General features: G+C 38.7%; 1 protein-coding gene across 1 annotated transcript; it reads left to right on the forward strand.

Annotated features, from left to right (window-relative positions):
• Window positions 1-1,535: 1,535 nt before the first annotated feature.
• Window positions 1,536-7,867, forward strand: BLZF1 (basic leucine zipper nuclear factor 1). Its single transcript, XM_009572896.1, has 6 exons — window positions 1,536-1,589; window positions 2,760-3,199; window positions 3,882-4,081; window positions 5,745-5,873; window positions 6,366-6,585; window positions 7,489-7,867. The coding sequence occupies exons 1-6, from the start codon at window positions 1,571-1,573 to the stop codon at window positions 7,669-7,671; spliced, it is 1,191 nt and encodes a 396-aa protein (XP_009571191.1). The 5' UTR covers window positions 1,536-1,570; the 3' UTR covers window positions 7,672-7,867.
• The last annotated feature ends 4,771 nt before the right edge of the window (window positions 7,868-12,638 follow it).

The following is a 12,638-nucleotide window of genomic DNA, read 5'->3' on the forward strand; positions in this document are numbered from 1 at the left end:
GGCTGGGTCGGTGGTGGTTTTCCGAGGCCCTCGTGGATCGTGACTCAGCCGTGTTAATACAGGATTTCCTTGCGTTGTTTCATGTGTGGGGTTCTACAGGGCGCGACGTGAGCTGAGAGTGGTTAACGATTCAACCAGTGAAGGAGTTTTGCCTATAGGGATGTAATGGGGGGAGGGGGTGCAGAGGCTTACATTGAGACTTTGAAAGTAACAGGACAGTAAGAACAGTATTATAACATGAACAGTGAAGGAGCATGATCGTCAGCAAGTGGTCTCAGATGAAGTGGATAAGACCAAATGCTCATAATCAGTTTTTTAGTGAGTATTCTTGCCTCTTTCTGAGCAGCTACGTTTTCATCCTCCTTGTTCTCCTCAAATGAGCAGAGATCCTCAATCAGAAACGAATGAACAGTAGTGGTGATTAGCACATCATGGTCTTAAATGAGCAAAAACATAACTCCAGCTGTAAAAGCAACAGATAGCAAGATGTTCCTGTATCTGTATTTTGAGAAAACTCAAGGAGGGAAGGTAATTTCTTTTGTCTTCTAGTCATCACAAAAGATAAATACCTCTCACAAAACAAATAATGAATCTAGAAAGCTGGCAGTAGCATGTTCAGTGCTACCATTATCTTTTCAGGGCAGAGAGCTGTAGCAGTGGAAGTCAAAAAAGTTGTAGTTAAGCCTTTTCTGTTAGTGATATAATGAAAGGAAGCAAGGGCTTTGGGAGATCTCCCTTGAATAACAGGGAGAACTAAAGCAAAAAAACCCAACAGGATATAGCAATCTCAAACTACTGTAGTTAGTGGCAGACCCTAGAAAAGGGAGGCGAGTGGCCTGGGGAGTTGGGAGTGGATGGACCTGTGGATAAAGGAGGCAATGGTTGACAGAGTTCGTGGATAAGGGAGAAAATGGCCAGGATGGCAGTTTGGGCCAAACTGCGGGTGAAGTTTTACTGTTGGCTTAAACTGAGCACGTGCAGCCACTCAGGGCACTGACTCCTGCTTTGGCTGGGAATTTGCTCTGTTAAAAAAGGTTGTAAAAAAATTGCCATAATTTCCTTCTCACCTCTTGGTCTGCTTTAAGCACAGTGGGATTTCCCTTTCTTGTGGTTCTGTGATGATCTTAGGTTATCTGTGCATGGTTGTTTAGTTGTACTCTGGGAGTGTTACAGAGTTTTAAAGGGTAAGATGAAGGCTCACTGAAAACAGGAGAGAGACCGGAAAGAGAAATTTGAGGAATGGAAACTGGAACTGGATGAGGAGCAAGAGATAGGAGTTGAAGTCCAGCTCTTAGTGAAAAAAGAAACAAATGCCAGAAATCTCATAGGCTTTCTCCTTTTAACTCTTTGGGTCCTGGTGTGGTTTTTGTAATTTTAGGGGTTTTTTCCTTTGTTTTGGTGGGGTTTTTTTCACTGTGCTACTGAACTGGAGTTTAGAGGTTGTACTAGAAAACAGGGTAATCCAAGATTAACTGTCACTGTTACCTTGCTAAAGATTTTTTTCTTTCCCCCCCCTCCTCGTTTCCTCCTCAGACTTATGTAGTTAGGAGAGCTGACTGCTAAAGAGAAAATGACATCTCCAGAAAAAGGTAGGTGGTTCACGTGATATCTAAGCAGACCAGGCTAAAAGTACTTTAACTTGAATTCTAAAGACCGGAGTTACACTGTATGCCAGGCTCTATTCATTAAACTTACTCCTTTTATGCAGCTATTAGCAAGTAGTTATGTGACTTCATTATTGCAGTGAAAACCAGAGCTGCCTGGATGGAACAGTTAATTGAATGTTAATGAATGTTAATGGAACAGTTAATTAATTCTAATCCAGCTTTGTATTGAAAAACAACTTTGTCACTGGTACTATCATCTGTCTGCACACTTGCCTGTCAGTCCTCCTCTAGTATTTAGAACCTGTTGGTACTGATTCAGCCAACCTGAAAGCAGGGCAATATAATGGTGCTACTACAGCATTTGTGAAATTCATTATTTGGATAGAGGATGCAGGCTCATGCTAACTGCCTGCAGTATGAGGAAAAAAGCAGTATGTGTAGCTATGTTCTAAGAAACTTTCTTGCCTTCGCCCATTGTGCGGAAACTATGACAATAATATTTCATTCAGCTGAAAACTTAGTGAACTTAAATAAAATGAGTTTCAGTAAACATTATCACACATATTGGGGAATTCAGATCAGAATGCAGCATTGCTGGGAATACTGGGGTCTATTGATTAGAAATGAAGCAGACCTGGCTTGTTGGCTTTTTCTAAACCTTGCGTTGGACAACTAAAACACATGGTAGATAGTACTTAATAATCTGCTAAACTTCTTAAGGCGTTAGTAGCTATGTAGCAAATAGCTGCTTTTAAATTTAATTCTTGCTTTTAAAATGAGTCTGCTCTGATTCTGTCAGCTCCCCAAACCCAGTTTTGCTTTCAATCTATGAGTAGTATTGTCAAGAATTTTCTCCTTACTAGCTCATTTTCATGTCTGCAACTAATCTTGTATGGCAGCAGGAAATTAAGATTAATGCAATTCAAATCAATGTCTGTCTCTTCTACTATAGTATTAATGAGCAACACACACTTGAGTAAGGACTTTTCTAACTTGTGCTTTGTAATTGCTGCTGCAAAGGACTATTTTACATATGCAGTGTGCAATTATAAATCTGTAACTTTGAAGTACAGAAATTAAGTCAAGAGTTACAATGAAACTATAACGAAGTGAAAGGTGGTAAGCTTTCCCTCCGCTATTTCTAAATTTTAGTTGATGATGCCTCATCACCCATCCGAGGACCTGGAGATGGCATGGAAACAGAGCAGACAGCTGAGTCGGTGGAAGTAGTCACTGGAGCCAACACCACGAAGCAGCACATCCACCACAGCCCACATAAAAAGACAGTCCCTTCCCTGAGTCCCGGAGTTCTGCAGCTAGGGAAAGTACATGCTGATAAATCAGTGGAGATTGAAGCTGTTCGTATATTAGTCCCCAAGGCAGCTATCACCCATGTTGTTCCAACTAAAAATACTAAGGTAGCTAAATCAGTGGGACATAAAGGAGACCTGTTCCATCAGTCAGATGGAGCTGCAGATCCCAAGAAAGAACAGATAGAGCTGAAAAATGCGATCGAAAAGCTAAAGAATTCAGAAAAGCGGTTGTTACAGGATAAAGAAGGTCTCTCTAATCAGCTACGTATACAGACAGAGGTAAGAAATTAAAGGTATTTTCTCTCACACAGATGAGCTGCTTTGGTTTATATAGCCAGTTTGTGAATGTGACCAGAGAGAACTGTTATGACACTCTCACCTTGAAACAGATAGTTTCCCTTTTAAACTTATCAGCTAAGATACAGAGTAGAAGTACATCTAAGCAATCCAGTCCTGCTTCTCTGACAACAGATGAAAGTATCAAAGGCTTGAAGCTGGGAGAAACACATTAGGGGGCTGCAGGGAAATGGATCTTTCATGAGGAAAGACTTTGTTCCCAACTCAACCGCTAAGTGAAAAATGTTATGCCATAGAAGGGGTGACTATAATTTTCTACATAACATAATCTGTAGATGTCTTGTCTAATCCTTTGTTATCTTACTGATTCAGGACTTGAATGTTACTGAAACTTTCTTTGTTTCTTGTAGCAGGCTTTCATTCTTCCTCTTTGGGCCTCTGTTGGAATTTAAACAAGAATGTGTTAAATGTGCATTAGTCTCAAATGTTTATGCTCGCTGGAGTGGATTGTGAGGCTTAATACACTCTGCATTGGATTTGTCCCATTCTGGAAAGAGAAGGGCAAGTTATTGTTAGGTATTTGCAATAACTTGCATTGCATTCTGGAAGTAGAAGATGTTCCATTCTATACTGGTAATTACAAGACAGTCTGGTCTAATTCTAGGTGAATCGGGAGCTGAAGAAATTACTTGTTGCTTCTGTTGGGGATGATCTGGAGTACCACTTTGAACGGATGGCTCGTGAGAAAAATCAGCTAATCCTAGAAAATGAAGTCCTGGGGCGGAATATGTCTCAGTTGTCTGAACAATTAGAGCGCATGTCCATACAATGTGATGTGTGGCGAAGCAAATTCCTAGCAAGCAGGTATTCCCTCTTACAGAACAGCATTCTCCTTTAGTCTTCTGTTACATACGCCCATTGCAATGCCTGGGAATATGCCTAAATATGCCGAGGACAGCCACAACAGCTATACTAACACCTACTATGAGGTTTGAGTATACAGAAAAGGTACAAAGTAAGCTCCTTGTAAATCTGAATAGTTCTCCTTTCCAAAGGTAATACAGTGGATCCTAAACCCCTTAAAATCTTAAGTATGGTTCTTCTCAACATAGCAAGAGAAGCTCTTATTTCTGATAGACTGTGTGCAGTTTAGGGTTTAAAAATGTCTTCCAAGACAGCTGTCTTGACTCATCTTAAAGGTAATTAGCTTGATTTTCACCCCCATCCCCCAAGTAGGATACAATCGTCAACATGTGAAGAAGTTGATTTGGTTAAGAACTCTGCTTACAGTGATTCAGGGATCTACTGGGAAGGGCAGCTCACTATGGAAGAAAGGGTTGGGGCACCTTTTCATTAAACACTGATTGTGTTACTGCTCAGAACCCTACTGTTACTTGTATAACCATAAAATAATGGGTAGCAAAAGTCAGGAGGTGATCTTAAGCTGGCCTGAATGTCAGAATCTCATTTGACAATGGATTAAACTTTTAACTTGCTAAGTGTAGTTGTCTTACCAGATATGTAGTGTTCTAGGATTTTTAATCTTTTACTGTACTTGGATATAACTAACTAAATTTTAATTATGATGCTTAATGCATATTACAAAAAGGCCTTACTGCTTGAAGGAAATGGTAATAGAATACAGTGTTCTCCCTTTAATTTGCTGGTCTTAAGAAGTTTCAGCATATTGAGTGAATGTAAATACTTGTAATAGTCCTAGCTAGGCAAGTGTTACTATCCTAATTTAACTTGTTTCTTTAGCATTAATAGGAGTTCTGAGATCAGGGATGCAAGTCCCTTCTAGGAATGACAGTGTGGTGATGTGCTTAGAGTAACACCCTTCGATATTGTAACATTCTGGTTCGTTGAGATCTCAGATTTCTAACTGGTGGTTGTTTAAATGTCATTCTGTTTTTTGCATTTGCAGTACCGCAGGCATTTGAAATACCTGCTTGAGGGGTCTGTGCCAAGTCTCATGGCATAGCAAAATATGACATCAGTTGTCTCATTTGTAGCTCTTACATGCTCATATCTGGCACATATAATATGTAGTTATTGCCCCTGAGAAAGGCAAAGATGTGAATGAATGCAAACTGTGGCCATAGCCGTCATCTTTAGGGAGGAGTATGAAAAGGCATGATTACAGCATACTTGTGAGAACTGTGTTAGTAAAACAAAATGTATTTAGCTTTATCTGTCAGGATGCTTGTCCACCATGTTCACAAGGTGTTCACATGTACTCAAGGTGTTTTAAAATGTCTGTTACCAGATTTGTATTAAGTGACATAAGATTGTTTAAACTCAGCAAGTCAAAACATAATCTTGCAGTTGTGTTGACTGTAGTTGAACAGAAATTGCTCTTAATACATGTCCTTTGTGATAAGGTTGATGTAGGCCCTGCATGGGGAAAGGGGGTGAGAACAGCAGCTTAGTACTTAGTTTGAGCTGACAAATTATGGTCTGTAGTAGAATAAAGGTGACTTTCAAACTGCTCCCTTACACTACTGATTGGAGATTTCTTTTGCAGGGTTATGGCTGATGAGCTAACCAATACCAGAGCAATTCTTCAGCGTCAAACCAGGGATGCACAAAGTGCAATCCAGGACTTGCTGAATGAACGCGATCAGTTCCGTCAAGAGATGATTGATACACAGAAGTACGTTTTTTCTAATCCAGACTATCTATGTGCAAACTTTTCATTTCTGTCAGTTTATTCTAGGCCAGAGAAGAATCAAGTAACTTTCCCCTATTCCAGTGATATTCAACAAAAATCAATTATGCTGATGGATAGTATGGTCACTTTTCAGTCTCAGAGCTGAAAAAGCCAAAGTAGCATTCTTTCTTCATCGTTCCATGGAGGTATGAGGTGTTAGGGGTCATATACTGTGGAACGGACATCCCTCATATCCTCAGACTTTCTCTTTTTAATCACTTACTGTCTTGACTTCAAGTCTTCTCTGTCTCCTTCCAAAACATACAGATTCTTGTACCCGTATTGGCTCTTTAATGCTTATCCTGCCAGATGTAAAGTAAGTTTTACCAGTATTAAAATACTGTAGTGGTGAGGCCTTGCCTTGCCCTGCCTGTTTGCCTCCTTGTTTTTAAACACTTAAAACCACTACTAGTGCTCTTTTTCCTTTCTGCACAGGCTGCTGGAGGAGCTGATGGTTTCTCTTCAATGGGGAAGACAACAGACATACTATCCTAGTGCCCAGCCTTACACTACAACAGAGCTAGCAGCTGTGAATTGTAAGCTAGCCAAAGCTGTAAGCTCACATCTTCTTGGAAATGTTGGCACTAACAGTCCAAAAAAGACTTCAACAGCTGTGGAGTTTTGCAATACCCCTGCTGAGAAGATGGCTGAAATGGTAAGAACTCTTCATACATCTCAATCTGTCAGCACAGAGTCTTCTTTCCAGAAACGCCTTGCTTTGTGTTAACTGCTTAGTATCTTGCCATTTTTAAAAACTATATGCAGGGGAAACATGCTGAATAGAGCTGTCTGTCTTTTTTTTTTTTTTTTTTTTTAAATGAGGGAAACAAAAAACCCCAAACAAAAAAAAAACCAAACAACCCCTCCCCCCCAAAAAAAAACAAAACTGGAAGAATAAGCAGAACAACATAAATAATACGATGATACATACTGTTTCCTTCTCTGTCCCTACCACCACAGATAACTGGGTGAAAATTTGTTTAGAGTTAGTGTGTCAGGAGGAAGCCAACTGAAAATACTTAGTTGAGTTTAAAAGATGAGAAGAAACCTAGTTCAGGTAGGAATAAGTCATAACACTTCAGCAGTAGTTTCTGTTGCCCTAAAAATCAGTTCTGTTTAAAGTGGGTGAAAACACAAAGAGAAGCTATATGATTATCTTTCAGGATAAAGTTCCACTGCAGGAAGCTTGATATTTAAATAGCAGATTAGACTAACAGTTTAGTCTGGAGGCAATTGAGTAATAGTTGAGCCACAGGAGGCTCACAGTGCCCAGTGATCTCTGTTGTTCTTGCCTGGTTTTGATCAACTCTGATAAAAAGATTAGAATTTTCTTTATTGTCAATAAAATCTTATCTTGGATTTCTGATGGACATTACGAACTTATAAACAGTACTTAGTGTCTTTGTATTGAGGGTCTGGATAGATGGATATTTAGTTTTAAACTTGGAAAAAAATTGAAAAATTGCTTTTGAGCAGAAATCCTTCCTAGCTGTTAGAGAAGGATAAAACCCATTAAAAGTAATAGATATATTTTCAGTCTCAATTTTTCCATCCTTAGGTGCTACGTGTACTGGATCCAGCTGCATGTACAGAAACAACAGAAGTTTCTTTTTCTGAGGCTTCTCCATCCTCCTTCCTTTCCACAAAGAAGAGTATTGGAAGGTTTCACCCATATACAAGATACGAAGATGTAACTTTCAATTGTTGCAATCGCTGTCAAGGAGAGCTGATAGCCCTTTAAGAACACAGCCAATGCAACTGCACATGCACTCTTTCTGAAGAATTACACTAGTTGACATTCAGCAGGCTTCCCTTTTTCCTATTTCTTTCCATAATGGGTGGGTTTAACATTGCAGTTTCTGCTTCTATACCTCTTGAAGTTAGGGACTGACAGGATTTCCTTAGCCTCTGGGATACTTCTACTACTTTTCAGTCTGGAAAGCTACTTACTTTCTTCTACAAAGGCAAGACCAAAAATATTATGCTGGTCCAATTTATAGAGCACAGAGATGCCCTTGACTATTTAAGGTTTACAGTCTTATTAGCAAATCTCAATGAATTTCTCTTTAGAGGGAGACAAAAGCGTAACTATACCAAAGTAAATGAAGTGCTGATAGGTTATGTTTAAAAAAAAAAAAAGTGATGGAAAATGGTCAGCTCCGTGCTTTTTTTTTTTTTAATCTTAGCCAAGGTGATGAACTGTCCCCAAGTCTATGTTCAGCCTTTTAAATTTAGTAATAAAAAGGAGTATGTGCAATGATTCTTCATAGCTGTAAGTTCTGAAAGTAAGAGCATACGCAGTGTTGCAGTGCTCCCGGCAAAAAAAAAAGGAAAGAGCTTGAATGAACTCTAGTCATAATATATAAATAGTAACTGGTTTTAAATGGATTCTGGAAAACTGTGCAGGGTGAGATTATTCTTGTGTTTCCATAAAGCTAAAATAATGGCTTTCCCATCTATTTCAGCTTCTAGAGTGAAGCTGTTGCATAGCTGATCCTCAGCAAAGACAGACTGATATACCTCCTTTAGTACATAGTGTTGAAACCTTAGAACTCAGTCCTTGCCCAAGGTCTTCCTGGGTGTTATGGGAAGCTGAAGATAAGCATTAAGTTTGCACAGGTACTAGTAAAAAAATATATTTTTTTACTTTTATGGTTTTATAATCTTGATGTAGGTTCGAAGAGAACTAGCAGATAATCTGCTAAATCCAAAGAAGCCTATTTAAGTTGCAAATGTAAAGAGGAAAGGTAGGAGGATGCAAATAGGCATTTTAATTTCTTACTTTCACTCCCAAATTTATCATATATAGCTGTCTAGTTTGGGGAGAGGGTTTCTGAAATGGTTGCTTTTACCCAGTTTTCCTTTGAATCTCATATCATGATCAGAATATGTAAGTTATAAGTTCTTGCCGTTACTGGCCATGCTTTGGTTTGCATGAAGAAAGCTACAATAAACTTTCTTTGCTTGCTTTCAAGTTGCAATTCTGGATTTAATATAGCTGTATTTCTGACCTTGTTTTCCCTGCAGCATAAAAGGAACTATGTGTCAAACCTTTCATTCTACTGGTCTGAGGTATTGAACGAAGAAGCACTTCTTTTGTAGCTTACTTCAATTAGGGAGATAGCGTGAACCTTTGCAAACCTTCCCCCTGCATTTGCTTGCTAGACACAAGAAGCATTTCTTGCCCTTGGTGTCACGGGAATGTACAGGAAGGAGGAAGGCACCTGTTACTCATGTTTCTCATTAGCATGTGAAATTTTCATTTCACATCCATGTCTGTTATCTATACTGGTAAAAGCTGCAACACAGCACCATCCAGCCAAACACTCAGTACTCTCTCAATATGCCTATAACTATCTCCAAAATGGTAAGAGAAAAATACTAACGGCAAATTTGCTTTGCATCTACACTTCCCTCTATTACAGTACTTTCAGAAAACACTTTAAATGTGGAAAAATGTAAGAACAAGGCCAGATCATGAAATCTGTTGGACACAGCTGGACAGAATGTTCCTCATCTTCCACTAACTTCATGATTTCATGAGTGACCTCAGCATGTTCTCTGACAAGAGCTCACAATTTAGATCGGTAAGGTGATGTAGTTTATTACAATTAATTTAGCAAACATGGCTGTGTATACAAGGAATCCAGCTTCCTTGATACTGGTAAAGGTCATAATTCACACAACCTTTTAATCTCATGGAATAGAAAACTACTGAATATGACTCACAGAAATAAGTTCCAAAAACCATTGCACATTCACATACATGTTAGCCTTCAATGACTACTTTCCCTGAACTAAAATAAAATAGTCCCTTGGTCTAGCCAGAATTAACAGGTCGTCAACAGATGTTGACCAGAAATAGGTACAAGGAATAGAAAGTGGTACAAGAAACAGCATTTTCCGACAGTGTAACACCTTGTACAGTCTTCATCACAAGCACCAGCAAACAGCAATATTAATCCAGCAAAGATTCAACATTTTACATAATAGCCTGCATCCAGGAATTCATGGTAGAGTTGAGTATAAAGTGCCTTTTAAAGATAGGAATGTGTATTTGCCACTCTCGCATATAGATCTCACACTCATTTAGATTTGGTCAAACCAAGAAGATCCCTGAGTTATACATAAAAGCAGGCTTTTCAACAAAATTACAAATAAATAGATAGTAAAATCATTGTCAGTGAAGGTAATTGTTAAACTTGCTTGAAAGCTTTAAAAACACCACAAACAAATAATAGCTGTAAAGAGCAAAACCTCAAGCCATAAAAATCAAGAGGGCTGCCACCAAGAACTTTGTGGTTACATCAAACTTTCAACTATAATTGTCTGTGAAGCGAAAGGATTTGGGCTCTGAACTAATGCAGTGGATGTTCTGCATCTGTTTTGCTCTTCTGGCTTCTAATCTAAGCTGCCTTGCTCTCTCCTTAGCAGCTAGTTCTTCTGCTCGTTTTTCTTCTCTCTTTCTTTTTAGCCATCTGTGGAGAGAGAAACAGGACTAGAAGTACTGACAGTTGCAATTGTAAGTTTTATGTCATCCATTCAAAGGAGACTTGCCCCCATTTAACTAGAGTCACCTTGTCCTGCAGAATAAAGTTAGGTGTCATGGCTGAGGCAGTCTAAAAGCCTGCCACTCCTAAATGCAGGAAGCACTACTTTTCCATCCCAATTCTCCTGCTTCTGCACTCACCTCCCCCCTTTTGTTGAGCTGATTCAACTCATGGACTCGAGTTGAATCCATTTTATTGGATTAACTTTCTGCTTGTTTAATGAACTGCAAGCCTGCTCCAGAACAGGCAAAAAGGGGTAGGAGAGAAGGATCTCCGTTTTTCAGCAGAAGCAATTCACTATTTCAGCTCAGGTTCTGACAAGTAGTTTCACAACAGTGAAAAAACAACATCAAGGAATTGATGTGTACGTTTTTGAGGGCATATTAATGCAAAAACTCCCCCCCCAAACCAGTAAGGACTTCAGCAGTGATGATGTATCATAAAATAACTACAGTCTTAAGCTGATAGACTACAAAATTTTCAAATATGTTTCCCTAGGAATGACCCTACTCACTCTTTAAAGGCTCTGTTGCATTCCTCTGTTCTTGGGAAAAAGGCAATTCCCTCAGCTTGGCGTCTCAAAATTTCTATTTGTTTTTCTTTCATGTGTTCTTGGTGCTTTTTTTTAAGCCATAATTTGAAGGCTTCTTCTGGATTCCTGCTCCTCTCCTATTTTTAAAAAAAGACATATATACACAAGGCTTATCATTAACTGACCTTTATATTAATCACGTTATAAGAATTTTTTGAACTCTGCTGGCATTTCCCATCCATGAAACATACTTTATAAGCAAATTAGAGCATATGCTCATCTGGCATGGAATATATACATGAGTATTCAAAGCGGTATGTTTTAAAAAATACTGTATTCAGCTTTTCAAGCCCATCGCTGCAAGGCAGAGGAACTTCAGAACAGAGCATCTGAATCTTCAGGTTTTGGTCAAGTCACATGCATTAACTCCTTGCCAACAAGTTCTGACGGTAAGGAATACACTTCAAAGGGTTTTCCAGCTGCTTGTTCACTGCAGGGTTCAATCAAGTCATTCCCCTGATAAAAAGGAGCATTACTGTACCTCCTGTGATTTTATAGCTATTAAGTTCATATATGCGGCTTCTACAATGCAAGCCACCCTGCCAAGCAGAACAATCCTAAACATGCAAGTCCATTTAGCTCTTTGCTGAAAGCAATGTAACAAAAACATTTCCTATCACTGTAAATTTTCATATGCTTCACTAAAAACACAGACTTAGAATTTGGTTTTCCTATCTAACCAGAGCACTATAGATCCCAGTCTTACATTAGGGAGACCTTACTTTGCTGTTCATGTCTTCTAGCTCCTTTGCACGACGAATTCGCTTTTCTTCTTGCACTTGTTCTTTCTTCTTCTGTAACCAAGCTTTAAAAACCATCTCATTCTCTCTTCTCTTCTGTTCTTCTTGTTCCCTTTTCCTCTCTTCTTCCTTGAATGGAATGAAGAATGAATAAACCTAGTTTTTAAGAGAATCATCTTAATCTGCAAAGGCCTTCATTGTCACAATAGACAATAAAGCCATTTGAGGTATATGAGAGAGATGCAAAAATACTGATGAAACAGGAATGCTCAACGACTGCATCATAGTTGATACTACTTTTAGGAAGAAACAAGTTTGAGCACTTCTGCAGTTCATGTTACATTCAGATACTTTCAGTCTAAGCCTTTCTGTGATTACCTCCATTTCCATGATACATCTCAACTCACAGACATTTCAATAACAACAGGTCAAGACTTAAAAATTAAGCCTGTCCAATAGCTCTGATTGATTGGCTTAAAAACAGTTTAAACTGATGCATTTTAAAAATGAATGAAATTCTCAGGCTTGATGGACCACTAAACTCTAAAGGATATTTAACTACCTATGGACTGCAGGCACTACCTTATAAATAAGGATTTTTTTCTGGACATGAAGTTGTAATGTATTTACTTAAGGAGTATTAATAGCTTAACACTTTTTTCAAGTTTACAAAATGAACTGATTTTTACAGAATTGTGAAAAGTTTTTTGTAATTATTAGTTGCATTTTAACTAACGACAAGTATCTACAAGGAGGAGAACGGTTTTCAAACAACGCTTCAGAAAGCTGATGAGGATATTTTACCAGGTTTTGATTCTCTTTGACA

This window comes from Fulmarus glacialis, unplaced genomic scaffold, assembly GCF_000690835.1.
Source record: "Fulmarus glacialis isolate BGI_N327 unplaced genomic scaffold, ASM69083v1 scaffold10522, whole genome shotgun sequence".
NCBI classification, from domain to species: Eukaryota; Metazoa; Chordata; class Aves; order Procellariiformes; family Procellariidae; genus Fulmarus; species Fulmarus glacialis.